Here is a 19,909-nt window from a genome sequence, read left to right on the forward strand (position 1 = left end):
TTTTAAGTTTTCAGTCCCACAGGAAGTGCCCCCACCCTTCACCATGTTTATTTTAGGGAGACTGGACTTAGTTACAAAAGAAAAAGCTTTAGACCGGATTTGTGGGTTTTAGGAAGAGCTCATTGTTTGATGTTGTGATGAAGAAGCAACTGCCAATTACAGGCTGCATACCACAGCCCTCAGCCCAATCCTGTAATACGATCTGTGTGGTGACTTTCGAACAAGGGCTGAGTCCCATGGATTTTTGTGGCCTCCGCGCAAGTGTAAGAGTCTGTTCTAGTAGCAAGCTCAAGGCTTGAAGCGCATAAGAAAAGTGGTCCGGTTTGCTTACACGAGCGTTACACTTTATTTAGTTTGTCATCTCGTCAAGGCAGACTCAGTTACTCTCTAGGTGTAATCAGGAGACGGAGTGTCTTCCTTCCGGCATCAAAAGGATAGCTAACAAAAGACTCCTGACCCCATTCTATAATCTGACGTCTAGATCTGTACACTGTCATCCCAACCTCCCCTCCCCCACAAACCTCTACCAGTCAAGTTTCTAGCTAATGTATCCATTAGCTCCACTATGCCACTTCCCACCCCACCCTATTAGTAGGGCCCATCTCCTGCTGTCTTTTATTGGAAATACGATCCATAGGAACAGTGTATTAACATTTCCTTTTTGACTAAATGAAGCATTAAGTTATTAATGTGAGTATTTGGTTAAACAAGTGTAATGCCAAATTTGCATACTCAGTGCTACGCTGACAGAAGACTAGTACTGCAGGGACAGAAGAACTCTCCAATCATTGTAGCGACTGGCTACCCTGAAGCGCTGCAGCATTTCAAGCATGGACTAGCCTGTTGTCACCTGGGGAGGTGGTGTTCCTGCGCCGACGGAAAACACCTTTAATCTCTATGTGGACACACAAAGCAAACTAGTGCAAATATACAGCCCTTCAGAAAAAGTGGCTATGGTGATGCTGCTACCCATTAGAATCTGGAGGAATGCAATCCTAGATTTTCACCTAGATGCAGAGTGAAAAGAAATGTTGCCTCAGCCTTAGGAAAGCTTGTTCTAGCTCTAGGAGTGAACTTGGAAGCAGCAGTCAACACATGAGCTCACAGAACCTTCTCTCCTGTGAATCGACAGGGACTGAGGTTAGCAGAATTGCTGTGGGCAAGTATAACATACTGAGGGAGGAGACATGCGTAACCAATATATATAGGGACAATTTTCTACCTCAAAGGAGCTTAGTTGAGTGTGCATCACTGGATAGATGCAGGAATTGACTTTTTCCATCTTTTGTTTGCGCCACAGAATCAGGAACAAACACCAAACTTTCACCAAAAAACAGTCATTTCATTGCTCTGCTGCAAAGAAATCCACTCGGAAAAGGAGATTTATACCAGTCCTTGCTCACTGGTTTATAGACTCTAAGGTTTATACGCATATTACATTGTAAACATAGAAAGCAAACATCATCAGACAATACCAGAGTCTCAACTCAATGCCAAATGTAAATTAACTGTAGAGTTACTGCCTATACTTACTCTGCTAATACAGTGAAATCAGAATGGCTCTCTTTTGTCACCTCAAGCCACAACATACATTCCATTTGGTAAAGTGTTTTGCTGTTAAAGGTGGTCAGTTTCTCAGGCTTGTTTCTTCAACGATTTTCACTAGTCTCAAAATGCTAAAAAACTAGAAGGAGAATTGATGCTTTTGAAACAGCCTCATTCAGATGGAGGCTGTTTAAAAAACAAACTCTGCAGCATCAGTGAGCCAGCTATACCCCAGCACAGAATCTGCTGCACTGCAATCCCCTTTACAACCTCAGCTACTGTATTTTCTAGCGCTCCGGTCTTTAGTACAGCAGCAATAAAAGTTAACATGCAATGTAATAAGAGACTCCGCCATTAACTCTTATTGCACATTTCATATCAATGTATGTGGTTCTCACCAGCAGATGGGTGTGGCTGCTGCTCTAAAGGTAGGTGCAGGGCTCCGTTTTGACAGCTTCCTTCCCCTCCACAGGAAGTTGCGGAGGGTTCTTTCAGTCAATGGTAACATTGATTATTCAAATCAGAAGCGAAAGCAGGCTCTTTTGTACACTGAGTGACTAACAGCAATAAAATGAAACAATGAACAGCCCTGCAGCACCTTAGAGACTAACAAAGAATGTAGATGGTATCATGAACTTTCCTGGACACAACCCACTTCTTCAGATGAATGGAGTTAAGGGTCCAGGTTGCAAAATAAATACGAGAGAAAGAGGGGATGGGAAGGGAAAGAGAAGGGGGGGGGGGGGGAAAGGAAAAAATAAAATTGTCAGTTAGAGGGCCCATGCTAAATGAAGCTGACAGAGTAGGTTCAGTACGCTTAAGTACCCAGTCATAGAGACTGTCCAGTTTGGCCAGTACGCATGGCAGGGGGGCATTGCGGGCACAGATCACATTGGTGGATGTGCAGTTATAGGAGCCTTTGATATGGTGGTTTATGTGGCTAGATCAAGCGACATAATCACAGGTATAGATGTGTGGACAGAGTTGACTGCAGGGGGTGGGTTCCAGGATGAGTTTGAAGGAGGTGTACTGGGTGGTGCCCTGAAAGAATTTGTTTGAGGTTAAGGTGTTGTTTGTAGGCGAGGACTGGCCTGTCCCACAAGGCCTGTAGAGTGAGGGGTCATTTTCCAGGATAGGTTGTCAGCTCTTAATACATATAAAGGGCTAAAGCGCAGCAGGAGAGTCCCAGCTCGTGCCGGGCCCCACCACTGCGCACCATCCTTTTAAATATATTAAGAGCCTGCTGGTTCTTAATACATTTAAAAGGCAGAACAGCAGCAGGGTTAGCTAACCCCACTGTGTCTCCCCCGCTTATCAACTATTCAATTAGTTGATTAAACTAAATTTATCATTCCTAGTTGCAGATGGTTGATAATGCTCTGGAGGGGTTTACGTGGGAGGCAAAGGTGATGACAACTGGCGTTCTGTTTTCTTTGTTGGGCCTATCGTGCAGAAGCTGATGCCTAGGTACTCGTCTGGCTCTGTCAGTCTGTTTTTTCCACTTCTCCAGGTGCGTATTTTAGTTTTAAGAATGCTTGATATAGATCCTGTGGGTGTTTGTCTATCTGCGGTACTGGAGCAAATCCAGTTGTATCAATAGCACCTGACAGAGGACATGGCAAAATGGATCTCTGGCAACATAAAAATGTAGTGCCAGCGCTGGAAGCTAAGGAACTTCCAAGTTCCAAAACGGACATTTAAAGTCCCTTAAGAACACTTTCACTCTGTGAAGTGAGGCTAATACTTGCCCAACTCTCAGGGGCGAGTGATCAGCCAGTGTTCGAAGTAGCGTTGTAAGCAGGGTAGACTGATTTAAATAAAGAGTAATGCTTCGGTTTCTCATTGGCTGATATAACCTCTAAAATATATTTACATAAAAATAAAGCCTTTCTACTAGGTTTGGTGCATCTATTTGCTAGAGTACGGTACACTATAATTCATATTTAAGCAATTAAAGCAATTATCCAGTTTTGTATTTTGTGATTTTTATGAATTTTGCATATTTAGTAGGTTGGCAAATAGTGTATGATGGGTGGAGTTGGTCACCGTTTGAGAGCAGAGCTAATCCAAGCTGAAGTAGGGAGAAGATATAAAACAGAAACACAAGACTTCACAGGTGGGCTCAGTGGATGATCATGAAATACCTGATGGGGTCTCCTGGAACCAAAACCAGGGCTCCAGTGTAATGCAGGGCTAAATTAAGAGGCATTTTCAGTCTCTGGAGTGTGAAAATGTCCTGAAACAAATACTGCAAACAAAGTATAGTACAGGCAGGCGAAGTGTACTGTAGGGATGTGAATTATCCATCAATTAAATAATCAAGTAGTCAATGGGATTTCCATCGACTATTCGATTAATCGATAAGGACTAGCATGCCTTCCACCTTTGAAATGCACAAGAGCCCCATTTCAAAGAGGAAGCACTGCCGCTGTGCCCGTGCCCGTGCCCCTGCCTCTGCCTACGGAGCTAGAGCAAACCAGCTTTTGCTTTGCTTGTGCCCTGGCTCTTAAAGCGGACTTAGCTTTGCTTATCGTACCTGTTGATTTGCACCAGCAAGACAGTGCCTTGTTTAAAAAAAATAAATAAAAAAAATCATAGTACATTGCAACTAGTGGACTTCCTTCTCTTAGGGAAGACAAGTGAGATCAGTGGAACAGGGACTTTTCCATACTGGACTTGGTGCGCAGGAAGGCCGCTCTTTACAGAGATTCCAGCAATTTGTTTTTGACTAACAAATTCAAATCAGGGTTTTGGAAAGAGTGGTATTTAAACATAGTACAGTTAGATGTTTTTCAGGACCTTAGTACAAGGATTTTGTCTTGGGCAGCCAAGCCGCAACATAAAACTCAGTTTCACCCATCCCATCTCTCTTATTCCTCCACGTATGTACCTCCTTGATGCTTTTCGGTTTCTCTTTTGCTGCTGCAGTCACTAGTAAACCCAGAGTGCTTCAGGAGATGTCCTGCTAGGGCAGGAAACACTCAATGCAATTTACTAACAGCAAGCGGATGCTACCAAAAGTGCTGTTAGATGGTCAACAACAACTTCAACGGTTACTTGTAACAAAAGCAGGTTTAAAGTTTTCAGTTGGCAGTGTGACTTCAAATTTTTACCTTATTTTGCTGATCTGCAAACAGATACAGAACCACCATTGATGCTACAGGTATTTAAACTCCCTCAGGTGGGGGAAGAGGACCACAAACTAACAACATTGCAGTCCAGAGAATTTGGGGTGTAATTTGGAGATAAGGAATACAGCCTTATTTAGATTAAATAGAAGTGTTTCAGGTAGTGCAAGCATCACTGTAAAAGTGTGTTTGCTGTAGTACTGTTTGCCAAAAACCTCGTTAGCAGAGGGAAAAGGAGAATAAACTATATTCAGAAACAGCCTTTAACAGAACTTTGCAGCCTTTCCCATGCTGAACGATAGGGTTCAGATAGCTGGAACGTACCTGGTGGAGAACTGGGCAGTTTATATAAGCTGTCAAGCAAGATAGTTAAAGTCCCAGAACATAGTTTAAAGCCCCCAAATATAATTTTAAATTTGAAAACTACATCCACTAGAATGCCATTGATCTTCACCCTATCGGCTGCCTTGATTTTCTTAGCAAACTTTGCTAATAGTAGTGATGTCACAGCAAACCAGGATGCAAAATTTTGCATGAATTGAACTTTTAAGAGCTTGTTCTGAAAGCTCTTTCTGTTCTGGTTAGCAAACAGCATTCAGCAAGCAACCTGGATTGAAAGGCATTTACTTGTACATTCAGTTTGCTTTTTCCATTTGTACCAGTCACACTGCCAGCTCTCGATATGGGGTGGGTCAGGATTTGCTTCAAACTGACAAAGTTATAACTAAGTTAGCTTGGGCTGAAGGCTGAGAGTTGGCACTTAACATCTCAGTCTGGCAGTAGTTTTTCATGGTTAACTTGCTCTCTTTTCCCAATATTCTCTTTTGAAAACTAGAGGTCAACGGTATTTCTCTTTTTAGGCCAGAGGGCAGGAAAAAAAAATGCCCCACCAGGTTTATAAAAGTGCTATAAAAAAGGTTTTTAGAAGTATGGTTCCAAAGAATGACGTTACTATGCAAGAAGTTCTGAAGTAATTAAGAACAAAGCTCCAGGCACAGCACCAAAGATTTGCAGTGCAAGTTCAGTGCTTTGAAGCTCTTGATAAATGCCAGGAGGGGAATTTCCAGTGGTTGGCCATTCTGCTATGCCATTAAAATCAAGCAGTCATTAACCCTTCTGTGGCATTTGGAAGGTGCACAGTGTTCTCTGGGTGGCTGTCCAAGCACTCAGCTTACAGGGGAGATTCCTATGATGCCCAGCTGATTAGCAGAGCACCCACAGGGACAGCATGTGTTTCTACTGGTAGTGTATATCTGCACAAATCTTGGTGCACATACAATTTATTCCACCCATTCCCCCTAATTTTTCCACCCACATTGGTGGCATGTTGTGACGGCGCGTTGGGGGTCCCCCGTCTCCTGCACCCCGAAATGGCACAAACAGACTGCACCAGCCGGTGGAATAGAGGAAGTTTATTGCCTCTCCAGGATACAGCACAGCACAGATGTAATCTGGTCACAGAGCTGGGCTAGGATGCCTCAGGCCCCCTTGAGATGGGGGAGACTGGGCCCCTAAACTCCAGCCCCTGTCCCTAGGCTGTCTCCTCCATGCTCCCAGACAGCAACTAACCCACACTCTTCCAGCCCTGCCCCCCAGCCAGGGCAGCATTCCACCTTCCTTTGTTCCTCTCCATGGGGGGGTGCCTGGCCATACCGGTTGAGAGGTCCCTTTGCATCCTGTTTTGCTGGGTCGTGGTACCCACGGCAGCCAGTGGGGGTTACCCCATAGCCAGCAGCATAGAAACCAGCCAGGTACCCCCACTACGTCACACATGTACAGGCTCTTTTTTTGGCAAGTGTAATTAACATAGTAGCGCAAACATGGGACAACTGTTTATATCTGGTGTCACTGATAAATAGTTATTCCTTGGTAAGATTCCCACTGTAGACACTATCCAAGATGGCTCAAATCAGGTAGGTCTGTGTCTCCCTCTCTCCCTCCTGTAAGTTAATCTCAGACCTGAAGTTAGATAGGACTAGTAGGGAAGCACACAGAAATAAGAGCCCCCTTCTCAGATACAGATTTAACACATCTATCACCACCAGTGTAGAGAGAACACTTCATGCTATGACATTTTCTCAGATGGTTCTGGTGTGCCTGGAAAGTTTTCTAGACCCAGAAAGTTTTCTAGATTTCTTCAAACAATCTGACTTCATGCCAGTAGGGAAAGAAAATGGGGAAAGAGGATGGAGAGAGGCTGTTCTCAGTAGTGACAGATGGCAGAACAAGGAGCAATGGTCTCAAGTTGTGGTGGGAGAGGTCCAGGCTGGATATTGGGAAAAACTATTTCACTAGGAGGGTAGTGAAGCACTGGAATGGTTTACCTAGGGAAGTAGTGGAGTCTCCATCCCTAGAGGTGTTTAAGTCTCGGCTTGACAAAGCCCTGGCCGGGTTGATTTAGATGGGATTGGTCCCGCCCTAGAGCGGGGGGCTGGACTTGACGACCTTCTGGGGTCTCTTCCAGTTCTACGATTCTATGATAAGGGGATGGTTTGATGAAATAACATGATCTTGGTAACTAATTGACCATTCATTATAGGTCAATGGAGGGATGATAGGAGTTACTATAGAGAACTTTCTGGGTGTCTGGCTGGTGAGTCTTGCCCACGTGCTCAGGGTTTAGCTGATCGCCATATTTGGGGTCAGGAAGAAATTTTCCTCCAGGGTAGATTGGCAGAGGCCCTGGAGGTTTTTTGCCTTCCTCTGTAGCATGGGGCACAGATCACAGCTGGAGGATTCTCTGCATCTTGGGGTCTTCAAAGTATTTGAAGGCTTCAATATCTGAGATACAGGAGAGAGGATTATTCTAAGAGGGGTGGGTGAGATTCTGTGGCCTGCATTGTGCAGGGGGTCAGACTAGATGATCATAATGGTCCCTTCTGACCTTAAAGTCTATGAGTCTATGAGAAAGAGTATGAATAGTAGTAGTAGTAGTAGTAGTAGTAGTAGTAGTACTACTACTACTATTTAGAAGATTAAACACAAAAAAGGGTGCGGAAGGAAAAAGAGGACAGAGACTTCCACATGTCACCTGGATCTTTGCCTCCGTCCAAATAAGTGTCTGTTTGTATCAGAAACCTGCTGAGGCTGGACCTGGCACTGGAAGCTGAGGGAATCCTACTATGAGAAGACTGTTAAAATCCCCTGATTTTAGAATTATGCTGAAGCCCTTCAGTGCTGTTCCTTCCAGAGTAATAGGCCTTCTAGGACAATGTCTATCTTCCACTGGAGACCAAGAAAAAAGCAAAATCAAGACAGCCATGACATGGCTACAGGACTGGTTAATGTGTACTAGGGAGCCTGAAGCATTTTGCCACATTTGGCCCTACAAAATAATGGTTCCTCTTAGTACCCTCTGGTAATTGTCTAGAAAAGGAAGGATTGTGTTCCTCAGGAAAACTATTGGGTTAGAGGAGCTTCATCACCGGCTTTCCTAAACCTCATCCTTGCAGACTAGCACAAGAATTAACAGAAGAATGACCAGACCAACGGTTCATCTAGCCCAGAATCCTGTCTGCCGACAGTGGCCAATGCCAGGTGCCCCAGAGAACAGACAATCCTCAGATGATCCCTTTCCTGACATTCACTTCCAGCCTCTGACACATTTTCCATTGCTATGAATATATGTACTGCTTCCCTTGTTTTAGGGAGACTTGTGCATTTTCCTCAGAGCCAGCTTTCTTCTAAGCCAGTAGTTCTCAAATTTGAGAGTGCCTCCCTTCTGCGTGTCTGGTGTAGTTTATTGGCTCACCACCATCTAAGTAAATATACTTCCTGCACCTGTCACTCAGTATTAAAAACGAGGAGTCCTGTGGCACCTTAGATTTATTTGGGCATAAGCTTTGTGGGTAAAACACACTTCCTCAGATGCATTTTTATCCACAAAAGCTTATGCCCAAATAAACCTGATAATCTCTAGCTGGGCTCCAAAGCCAACAGGATTTTCCTTTAAGGCAAAAAGAAAGGATTCTTCCCTGACTACTATTTTTAGAACAGCATTTCCCCCCTACGCCCCTTAAAGATTGACATAACGCAGCTTAGCTCTCTACCCACAGCATTTGATTTTAGACAGATGAATACTGAAGTGAGGTTGAATGGATACATATAAAAACAATGACACAAAAGTATTTGTGATGCCATGTTTTATGGCAGCCTATGAATGAGTTTTGGTGAAATGGCTTTAATAAAAACCCGTAAAACAAGTTGTCTTGTGCTGTATAATGGGGGTGGCAGAGACAGGGGAAGGACAAATACCTGGCCTTCTAAAATCCACTCAGTGAATTTGGGTTCTCTCTAACGAGCCCAAGTACTATTACTGTTGTAACTGCAATATAAGCAGTCCAGCATATTTGTAAGAACACCAAAATATTCATCCTGAGATGCTCTCAGAGATTCAGGAAGTATGCCATTGATCTCCAAGAAGGAAAAGTTTTTGAAAGATTAGTTTGGTCCTATCTGCTGAAGGCTCTCCAGGTCCTGATAAGTGGAAGTAATCAAAATGAATTATAGACTGAAGTTTTCAGAGTCCGTTCCTCTCCGCCCATTTCTGTCTCCAACCTCATTTGTGCTGCAAGTAGAATACCAGCCCTCCTGTGTTAATCATTATTTGGTCACTCCTGACTAACTGGGACCAAACCATACTTCACACAGGAGTATAGAACAGCACTACAGCCTTTGGCTATGTCTGGAAGGGTTATGTCATGTCACAGCTAAAATATCATAGGAGGTAGTTACAACATCCTAGGAGTGAACTAATTGGCACGTATCCTAAACTCTGTTCTGGCACTCTGAGTATACATGCCTAATTATGCACAGTGGTTCTGAAATGGGAATTTCCATGGGGAACCAAGACAAGCCAATAAAGCAATGCTTCTAAGGGCATGTCTACATTAAAGGAAGCGTAGAATAGCTGTGGCATCATAGCTATGCCAGGATAACCCCATAGTGTAGACACAAACAACAGAAATGGAAGGGGTTTTTCTGTCACCGTTGAACACTCCCCAGACAAAAAGATGCTAGGTTGACAAATGTTCTTCTGTCAGCCTAGCTGCAATCAGAGGCCAGCATAGCAATGTCACTGTGGGGTGTGGATTTTTCACTCCTCTGAGCAACGTAATCACATCAACCTAATTTTTAAGGTGTACATAAAAACAGGTATACTGGGGCAGACTAACAATCCACACCATTCATGATTTTATAGACCCATCATATTCCCCCTTAGTTTTCATTATTCCTAGCTGAAAAGTCAGTCTTTCTAATCTCTTCATACAAAAATTGTTCCATATCCCTAATATTTTTTGTTGCCCTTCTCTGTATCTTTCCCAATTCTAGTATCTTTTTTGAGATAGGGTTGTGACCAAAACAGCATGCAGTTTTGAAGGGGAAGACCAGACCTAAAACATCAGATTAGATTTCAGTTGCAATCGCTCATAGAGGAAGCCAGGTTTTCGAACTACATTCTATTACAGGTGGTCTAGGTGTTACTGTACTATAATTCACAGCTCTTTGTGGGTTTTCATCTTTACGCTTTAACGCTATTACTGAGAAGTTTCAGTAAAGCTAATTTAATAGCACTAACTCCAGAAGGTGCTCAAGTGCCAATTCCTGAAAGCCTGTAAGTACACTGAGGATTCTGCAGGAATGCAGTGGGTGTTGCCAACTTCCAGGGGAAAAGAGGGTCCTTGATTAACTGTACAAGCTCTTGAAACCAAAACACAGTCCAAGACTAGAAAGTGCTAAAATATTAAGTTGTGTCTTCTGGAACGGTATTTTCCACTTAGGTTTGGAAAGGAGCAAGCAATACAAGTTTCTTTTCTCGCACTTCACTCTGACTATGGATTCCAAAGAACTCTGTAGGATACCAGGATAATGCTGTCTTTATACCACGCTGCTTTGAGTCCTTACACTTATCTCTGATAAGGACAGTGATGGAGACTGCAACGAAACATTGTTTCCCCTTCTCACCGCAACCATACTGATTTCATCTCACACTAACACCCAATAAAGCTAAATGTAGATTTTAAGAAACTTACCAGACAATTAGCTATTCAAATGATATGTAAATCACCCAGGAGTGGAGGCTTGTCACAGGAGTTCAAATGGACCATTTTACTATATTATTTATAGAAAGCATGTGTACAAAACAGTATTTCCAACCTCAGAGTTCAAAAATCAGTTAGAATTTTTTGGGGAGGCTGATTTTTAAGTTACGTTTGAGGGTTTGTCATCTTTGAAATGAATGGGACACTTTACTTGTTTACAGATTGTCTCTGGTTGTGGAGACAACCAAGTATTTTTTTTAAAATGAAAGCAGATACGTTTGTACAAACTCTTGATTCCAGCAAATAGCACTTCAAGAAAGAAAGAAACACGACCAAATATTGCAAGACTCTGAGATGTGAGAGTCGGCAACACTACAAACACACACCTCTCCAAGACTGCTCTTTCTCCCACAGTTTAGCAAGACGTGAATCTTGCCATGCTCCGAAAGTCAAACTCAAGCCATCCATCGGTTTTGAAATTAAAACCGGACCAGACTTAAATCTAAGGAAAACAGCTCAAATTTGAGACCCAAAACATTGAGCTTTGCAGATTACAGCTACAGTCAAGTGAGTGCCAATTTGCTTCTATACAACAACTTGCGAGGACTGGTTAAAAAAAGGCTACCTTGAAAGCTTTCTAACAAGGCATGCTGTACCACACCACTGAGAGAACACAGTGAAACAAAGTTAAGTACAACTATACATACCATGGTAGAGATGGCAAACGCTCCTAGAGCATTCCCATGCCAGAGCAGCCTTCAGCCATTGCTATGCTCCTAATCAGCTGCAATCAGTGAAACACCCAGAGCTTGGTTTACTACACCCTATAGCAAGCATTTGAAATATCAGGCCCTCCCAGCGCCTGTTTGTCAGGAAAAGCCATTCCCAGGAACTGGCTGTCCTTTTTATTCACTGTTCAAATCCCTCATCTCAGACAGGATTTGGAGAATTTTTTTAAGAGGACTGACTCCACCCTGACAGCATGTGGTTTCCTTTCTTAGAGGCAGGAAGGCTTAGCAATGAAGTACAAGAGGACGGGGCAGAGTGAAGCTAGAGCAGTGTTTCTCAACCTTTTTTAGAAAGTTCCCCTTTTAAAAATATATTTATAAGTACCCCCAGTACCTACAGCTTGACTTTTTTCCTACCATTGCAACACATTTGTTTAAACAACTTAACCCTAGGCCGGGCAGGCGATGACATTTTTTAGTGTAAAAAGTACAAAAAATAATAAAGTGCTGTAAAACTTAAAAATTCTGTTCTCCAAATTTCAGTTGTGTTGACGTACCCCCCAGACTTCTCTCGAGTACCCCTGAGGATACTCATACCACTGGTTGAGAAACACTGAGCTAGAGGTCTCACACACCAAATATTTGAAGTGGTTGATGTTAGATTTGTCATTTGCTTTAGGTAAATCTTAATTCAGTAATGACACTATTGATACTTCTTACACTCTCTACTGTATATTAGAGAGAGTCTGCCCATCTGTGAGTCTGTCTGTTCAAGAGCCCCCCTAAACTATAGAAGCTAGGACCACCAAATTTGGTATGCAGCTTCCTCTCATCTAACTTAAAGCAAGGTCAGGGTTTGGTTGTCCCAGGTCAATGGGCTATACCTAGAATGAGACTGTTTCCCATAAAACAGAGAGGGAGAGGTCTGCTAGCAGGCATAGTTATACTGCATGATGACCACAGGGCAGCAGCTAGAACTCCGCTGGGGCAGCAGGGCACAGGGGTGGGGAAAGGGACAGCTATCGACTATCTATTTCAGAGAGTTTGTTTGTGTCAGTCTGTCCCCCAGCCAGGAGCACATGCACTCCTCCCTCAGCTGTGCCCACTGCAAGCTGCAGAAGCCATGGACAAGGACTTCTCACCCGGGGTTGCCCTCTCTCCCTGGGACAGCCTGCATAGTGAACCCTTCATCCCCAGTCCCAATCCAGAGTAGTGATTTCAATGACGAAAAACAAAAGTTACTTCAGTTAAGGATCTGAGCACGGCCAGATGAATCTGCAGTATTTATTACTAGAGGATTAACTAGCTACTTATGGCATCCATTCAACGTCTACGTCAGAGATCTACAGTTATGTCTACACCACAGAGCCTATGTCTCCATAGCTTATAGTGTAGATGCAACACATAGCTGACAGGACAAATGCACGTCCGGAGAGGTCTGCAGTAGAAATGGGGGGAGGGATAGCTCAGTGGTTTGAGCATTGGCCTGCTAAACACAGGGTTGTGAATTCAATCCTTGTGGAGGCCATTTAGAAATTTGGGGCAAAAATTCATCAGGGATGGTACTTGGTCCTGCTGAGGAGGCAGGGGCCTGGACTCAATCTTTCAAGGTCCCTTCCAGTTCTAGGAGATAGGCAATCTCCATTTTATATATATATTTTTAAGCTGCACTGCTATAGTATAGAATCTTACCATACCTACGAAAAAGGGTTCTTCCATTTCCATAGTAAAGCCAGTTCTCGGAGCCCTGGGATTAGGCCAATGTGATGTTGCACCCCCATCTTTTTATGAAAGTAGATTTTTGAATATGCATAATTTGAATATGCTTTATGCAAATTGGGGCATGTAACCTACCACTGGATATTTTATAATCTCCTGAATGTGTAGAGTCTATTTGTGCACATATGTCATTCCTGTATATGAAGCTAGAATTATGAAGTGTATGCCCATGTATATATCTAGATTTGCTAGTGAAGGCCATTAGCTGTACTTAAGGAACTTAATTCCCCACTCCCTATGGAAAAGTACAAGAATCAAAATGGATTCCAGCACCAGGTGGCATGGTTGTTTTTGTAGGACCAACCATAGAACAGACTTAACCATGAGAACTTAAAGGCCTGGTCCTCAAGACCGTCTCAAACCACAGCTCACAGTGGGATACTGCCTTCAGCTTTCTGGGTCCGAACTGTGAGGACAGAACATTGCCTTTATTTCTCACTCTTAGACTGGTGATATTTAGGGATAAACACGCTTTCCTTATCCCCGCCTGGTGTTATGACATTTCCTCCTTTCACAAAATAGCCACCATTTCCCTTGCTGTCACTGGTGCTGAAGCCAGCAAGACAGTTGTTTCATAGTCCAAGGCCACAAGGAACCACCCTATCATGCAATCGGACCTCCTGCATATCACAGACCACTAACAGGGCTGAGTAAAAGATAATCTGTGGGCCAGATCTGGCCCACCAAGTTGCCCAGCTCCCTGCCTGCCATGCCCCTGCTCAGCACTCCAAAAGGTTGGGTGCAGGGCCACATGTGTGTTTCTGAATGCTGAGAGCATGGAGGGAGGGGAGATAGGCTTCTCATGCTGGCCACACCCCCAGTAGCTCCCATTGGCCAGTTTCAGCCAATAGCAGCTGCCTGTTTGCAGAACAGGCAGCATGTGAGATGCCCCTCTTCCCTCATCTGCTGGGTTCATAGCATTCTGTTCAGAGCAGCAAGCATGGCCGCTGCAGCTCCCCTGAGCACATACAGGGGCTGGAAGGCAGAGACTTGAGCCTACCCCCTCTATGTTGGCTGTCTGGCCACTCCCAGGATGTGGGAGACTTGAACCCACCCCCCTACACTCCCCAGGCAAATGCCCTATCCCCTAGACCACTGCAGAACCCACCCCGCCTCCCTACCTTCAGAAGGTGCCTTATCCTGCATTGGACGCCTAGTCATTCCCAGGGCGATGGAGGGGGGCAGCTAAGAAACCTGCTGGGCTGCTGACTGGGAGCCAAGGAAAGTCTCCCAGCCAAAGCCTGCCTCTGGCACCACAGCCTCTCCCTTCCCCAATCCTCTACCTCTCTACTCCATGTGAGCCAAACCTTCTGCACCCCTGCTCCAGCCCCCATGCCCCTTCCCAAACACTGCCTCCCCTCCTACATCCCTTAGGTCACAACCCCCTCCCAAACCTTGCACCCCAATCTGCTGCCCTGGCACAACCCAAATTCCTGCACCCCCTCCTGCCCCAGGTCACACACCCCCCCCCCCTCCCAGGTCCTGCACTCCTCCTTCCTATACCCCTCCCTCAGGCCAGAATCCTCTCCTGCACCCCAGTCTGCTGTCCCAGGTCAATACCTGCACCCCTGCTCCAGGTCACACTCCCCTCCTTCACCCAAACTCCCTCCCAGCTCCCACACCCCAATCCCTTACCCCAACCTCCTTCTCAGATCCCTGCAGTTCATTAACATAATGCAAGAGAGCAGCCCTCAGCCACTTACCAAATTCTTGGGGTGCCCCCCCAAATTATTGCCCACCACTGACTTAACATTACCCACCCACCCCCACACCAAGACCAATAATCAGAATTAAACTGAAGTATTGCAGGCCTTCTGTGCCACAGGCGGAGACTGGAAGTATCAATGCACTCAATGTCAGAGGCCCCTGCAATGGCAGGGAATGGAGTTAGTGAGACACAAGTAAGTGATGCACATATGTGGCCATGTCCCACACTGCAGAGGCCTGCTGGTAGGGGAGGGGCCAATGGCCCTGAGGCTCCTAGCTGCCACCGCTATTGCAGCAGCAGCCAGAGCCCCGGGTGGCACTGAAGAGTTGGCAGGGGGAGGCTGGGCCCAGCCCGGACCCTTCCAGGAGCAGAGAGCCATACACCCCTTGCCCAGTGGCCCAGCCAGTCAGTCTGTCCCCCTGTATATTGTTACAGCTGCAAAGTACTAGTCTAGCCAGCGATCTCCAAGGAAAAGTCTAGTGATGCACAAGTGACATGAGTCAGCACTGGCCCACGGGAGCTGCTTTCAGATTAATGGAGAAGGGTGCTATGTGTGTGCTTATCACAAGAGTCTAGATCTTATAGTAGCTCATCCTACAATACAGGGCTGCGATTTAGTACTGAGGCACCTTCTACCTAAGATGCAACATTAGGTCTGATGTGCTAACTAGATTCCACCTCTGCTAGGTTGCACGGCATCTAGAGTTAAACTTGCCATTTCACACGGTTAGAGCATGCTCCTCGGCTACGTCTACACTGGCATGATTTTCCGGAAATGCTTTTAACGGAGAAGTTTTCCATTAAAAGCATTTTCGGAAAAGAGCATCTAGATTGGCACGGACTAAAGCACTTTTTGCGGAAAAGCAGCTGTGCCAATCTAGACGCGCTTTTACACAAAAAAAGCCCCGATCGCCATTTTAGCCATGGGGGCTTTTTTGCGCAAAACAGTACTGTGCTGTCTACACTTGCCCACTTGCGCAAATGATTTGCGCAAGAGGGCTTTTGCCCGAACAGGAGCAGCATAGTATTTCCGCAAGAACACTGATGATCTTACATGAGATCGTCAGTGTTCTTGCGGAAATTCAAGCGGCCAGTGTAGACAGCTGGCAAGTTTTTCCGCAAAAGCAGATGATTTTGCGGAAAAAACTTGCCAGACTAGACACAGCCCTCCTGTCCTAAATAGGTGTGCTAGTCTACATGAGAACATAGGCACAACCCAGGATCTCTCAGGGTGTGAAAGTCACATCCCAGAATCATGCTTATGTCCCCTGCACAGACAGCGTGAGGTCAATAGAAGACTTCTGTCTCTGAGGTGGATTATCCACAGAGATGGGCAAGCCTGTCCCACTGCTGTAGTGTCTACATTGAAGTGCTAGAGCAGTGCAGCTGTACCACTGTAGCAGTTTAAGTGTAGACCTGGCCTGTTTAGTTCTATCCTGCAAGAACTTGACAGGATTCCGGAGGTGGCTAAAGTGATCTTCAGATGAAGGAGGATAGCGCTGGTACTCTAACCGTCAATCCTCTTGATACTAACAGGCTCTGTACCAAGTACACAGTATCTCTGAAGTAGCTTCTGTCAGGGATAGCCCCTATGACAGATCCGAATCAGAGGCAATATCAATATAACCCGGGTTATAAACCAACCACTGGAGGTTATTTTTGTACTAAAAGCCTCTCCCTGAGTTAGACAGTTATTTCAGTCTGTTTGGCAGTCTTCCTACCATTAGTGTTCCCGCACTAGTTCATTCAATTCTGAGGGATTCAAGAGACAATCCATCTCCCTTATTACACCCTAAGGACGGGTCAATTACACTTCGACCTTTGTGCTTCATATGTTTTAGCTGCTGGAATATATTTGGCAGTCTTACTAGCTTTCCTACTTCCTTTCACGGTTTTACAGCCAAAGTAAACCTGAGAAGTTCTACAGCTTTCTGCCTATGGTAAATACTGAGTTTGGCTCAGCAGCAATACTGGCTACCTTGAAGGCAGGACAATCCTGAGAGCTCACCAGCCACAGTCATGAACATCTGAACAGAACAGGCCATCATCAAGTGATCCAGCCAGCCAGAATTGGAAGCTTTGAAAAAAGTACAAGAACCCTGCAGTAAACAGATGTGGGATCATCTGTACTCCTGCCCCATGATCTCATTCGGACCTAACAGACTGGCTAAGGCTGGTTGGTTTGTGTTAAACTTTGAAGAATGAGGTTTAAGATACGATGACAGTGAGCACTGGAATGTGTTCTAAGAGCTTTTGTGCAGCTCTCACGTCTACCGGTCTGCGCAATGCCCCAGCTTTTCAGCAGTCTCATTGGGAGCCTCTTCATTTGGGCCAGACCCTCAAAGAGTCCCACACTTCTAAAAGGGTAGACTACACAGCTGCAATGTCTCACAGATGTACCATCTAGGCTCAAGTGTTCCTGGCCCATGCCATGTGCCCCGCAAGGGGAACTCAACTAAGCAATTCCTGGTCAGAGACTTTGACCTCTTCAGAGATCAAAGTAGCTGAACAGGTATTTGCAGCAACACCAACCAGCCTTTTATAAACAGAGCAGAGTGTCCCAATTAACTAACAACATTGTATTAGCCTAAGGCAGTGGTCTCCAACCTTTTTACACCCAAGATCACTTTTTAAAATGACAGAACAAGCCAAAACCTACCCCCCCGCCCATTCCTTTAAGCCCCACCCTCTCTATTCTCCTCCTCTCCATCACTTGCTATCCCCAACCCTTATACTGCTGCTTCCCCCCCCCCCCCCCCATTCTTCTGTAGGAAGAGGTTTTTCCAACATTTGGCCTGTCTAGACTGGACCAAATGTCAGAAACTCCTTATTCCGGAAGCTTCCTTATTCCTCGTGGAAAGAATAAAAGAAGCGGAAGAACAAACGCATCCGTGGATACAGAAGTGTTTTTCTGGGATCTCTCTGAAATCCTGAAAAACTCCTGGGCTACGTCTAGACTGGCATGATTTTCCAGAAATGCTTTTAACGGCAAAGTTTTCCATTAAAAGCATTTTTGGAAAAGAGCAGCTAGATTGGCACGGACGCTTTTCCACAAAAAGCACTTTTTGTGGAAAAGCAGCCGTGGCCAATCTTGACGCGCTTTTGCACAAAAAAGCACCGATTGCCATTTTTGTGATCAGGACTTTTTTGCGCAAAACAAATCTCAGCTGTCTACACTGGCCCTTTTACACAAATTTTTGCCCGAACGGGAGCAGCATCGCATTTTCGCAAAAAGCACTGATTTCTTACAGTAGGAAGTCAGTGCTTTTGCGGAAATTCAAGCGGCCACTGTAGACAGCTAGTAAGTTTTTCTGGAAAAGCGGCTGATTTTCCGGAAAAACTGGCCAGTCTAGACACAGCCCTGCAGTCTAGCCATACCCTTGCTGGGTTGAGACAGGATGTGTAGGCTCTGGGGTGGGAATGAGGGATTTGGGTGTGGGAAGGGGTGAGAGATGCAAGCTCTGGGAGGAAATCTGGATGCAGGAGGAGGTGGATAAGGGAACGCTGGCTCAGGGAGGAGGCTCCAGGCCGGGCAGTGTTGGGGTCAGATGTAGGGTTAGGGTACTAAGCAAGCCACAGACTTCTGGATGTAAGGGTTCAGGAATTTGGGTTGGGGTATGTGAGGGGTTCAGGGCAGGGGGTCCTAGTGTATGATATAGGCTCAGATGTAGGGTCTGGGGGGAAGGGGAGTGTAGGAGTGTTATGATGCTGTGGCCAGATGGGGGCTTGGCCTCAATTGGGGGTTTGTTGGCCAGGCTTCATTTTTAAATAAAATACTGTCACACACACAAAGTTTCTGCATTGTCTTTATTTCTGAGAACGGCAGGGAACCTGTTTTGAGTCAGGGGTCACTGACCCAAGAAAAGTCAGTTGGGGCCACACAAGTGAGATGCAAAAAAAACCCTCCTCCAACCTTCCCTCCCCCCTGCAAGCTTCATTAATATGGCCCCAACTGTGTGGGTGGGAACAGGGGACAAGGTACTGGGGAAGGGTGCCAGTGGGGACAGAGTTCTGCAGCTGGGGGCAGGGGACAGGGTTCTGCAACGGGGGACAGAGTGCCAGTGGGGACAGAGTTCTGCGGCTGGGGGCAGGGGACAGGGTTCTGCAGCGGGGGACAGGGTGCCAGTGGGGACAGAGTTCTGCGGCTGGGGGCAGGGGACAGGGTTCTGCAGCGGGGGACAGGGTGCCAGTGGGGACAGAGTTCTGCGGCTGGGGGCAGGGTTCCAGTGGGGACAGAGTTCTGTGGCTGGGGAGAGGGAACTGGAGAGTGGAGGCAGAGTGCCAGTGGAGGCAGAGAGTCCCCTGCATCTGCCTCCTCCCAGGATTCCCCCCCACCGAGGGCAGCTGGCGCATGCCTCCTCCAGGCCCGACTCCCCCCCGCTCCCCCCCCCCCCGTGGTGCAGGGAAACCCCATGCACACCTGCCCCGGGGCCAAAACCCCCATGCGTGCCATGCTCCCCCTCCTGTAGCATGCCCGGGAGAGCGGCCAGCACACTTCCCGAAACCCCGGAAGTGGCGCTAAACTGTGGGACTTCCGTTCACCCACGGGAAGCTGGCACTACCTCCATTTTCACTGGAGGTAGGTAGTGGGGCTTCTTGGGGCGGGGGCCGGACGCCTCATGATCGACTGGTCGAGGCCTTGCAATCAACCAGTTGATCGCGATCGACCTGTTGGTGACCATGGGCCTGAGGAATTCCCAAAGACACAGTTCATGTTGGCTAAAACCCCCTGGAGCCATGTTTCTCTAGGAACCACTGGGTTTCCTTTTTCTCTGCCCATCAGTCCCAAGTGAGACCTGTCCTCACCTCCCCAAGACCAGCTCTTATCCCAGCATTGTCTTCCTCCTGCAGATCCAAACTGAGGTCACATGGGCCACCCGCCCAAGTCTCCCATTGATAGCTGTCAGCTGTTCAAACCTTGGAGTCTGGGTCTTCCTAGAACCTCAGTTGAAATTAATTGGTTTTAGTCAGTCCTATAAA

The 19,909-nt window shown here is 46.0% G+C and overlaps 1 protein-coding gene across 6 annotated transcripts in view; it reads right to left on the bottom strand.

The window, feature by feature from the left end:
- The window catches only part of CCM2 (CCM2 scaffold protein), an 87,485-nt gene that overhangs the window by 54,311 nt on the left and 13,265 nt on the right, over positions 1-19,909 (bottom strand). The window contains exon 1 of one of the 6 annotated variants that reach the window (XM_006129623.3): positions 11,422-11,440. The exons of the other annotated variants lie outside the window; for them this stretch is intronic. Within the exon in view, the coding sequence (XP_006129685.2) occupies positions 11,422-11,424 (3 nt within the window). The 5' untranslated portion in view covers positions 11,425-11,440. Of the gene's footprint in view, positions 1-11,421; positions 11,441-19,909 lie in introns of those variants that run through there. 6 annotated transcript variants of the gene reach the window in all.

Source organism: Pelodiscus sinensis, chromosome 2, assembly GCF_049634645.1.
Source record: "Pelodiscus sinensis isolate JC-2024 chromosome 2, ASM4963464v1, whole genome shotgun sequence".
In the NCBI taxonomy this organism is placed as follows: Eukaryota; Metazoa; Chordata; order Testudines; family Trionychidae; genus Pelodiscus; species Pelodiscus sinensis.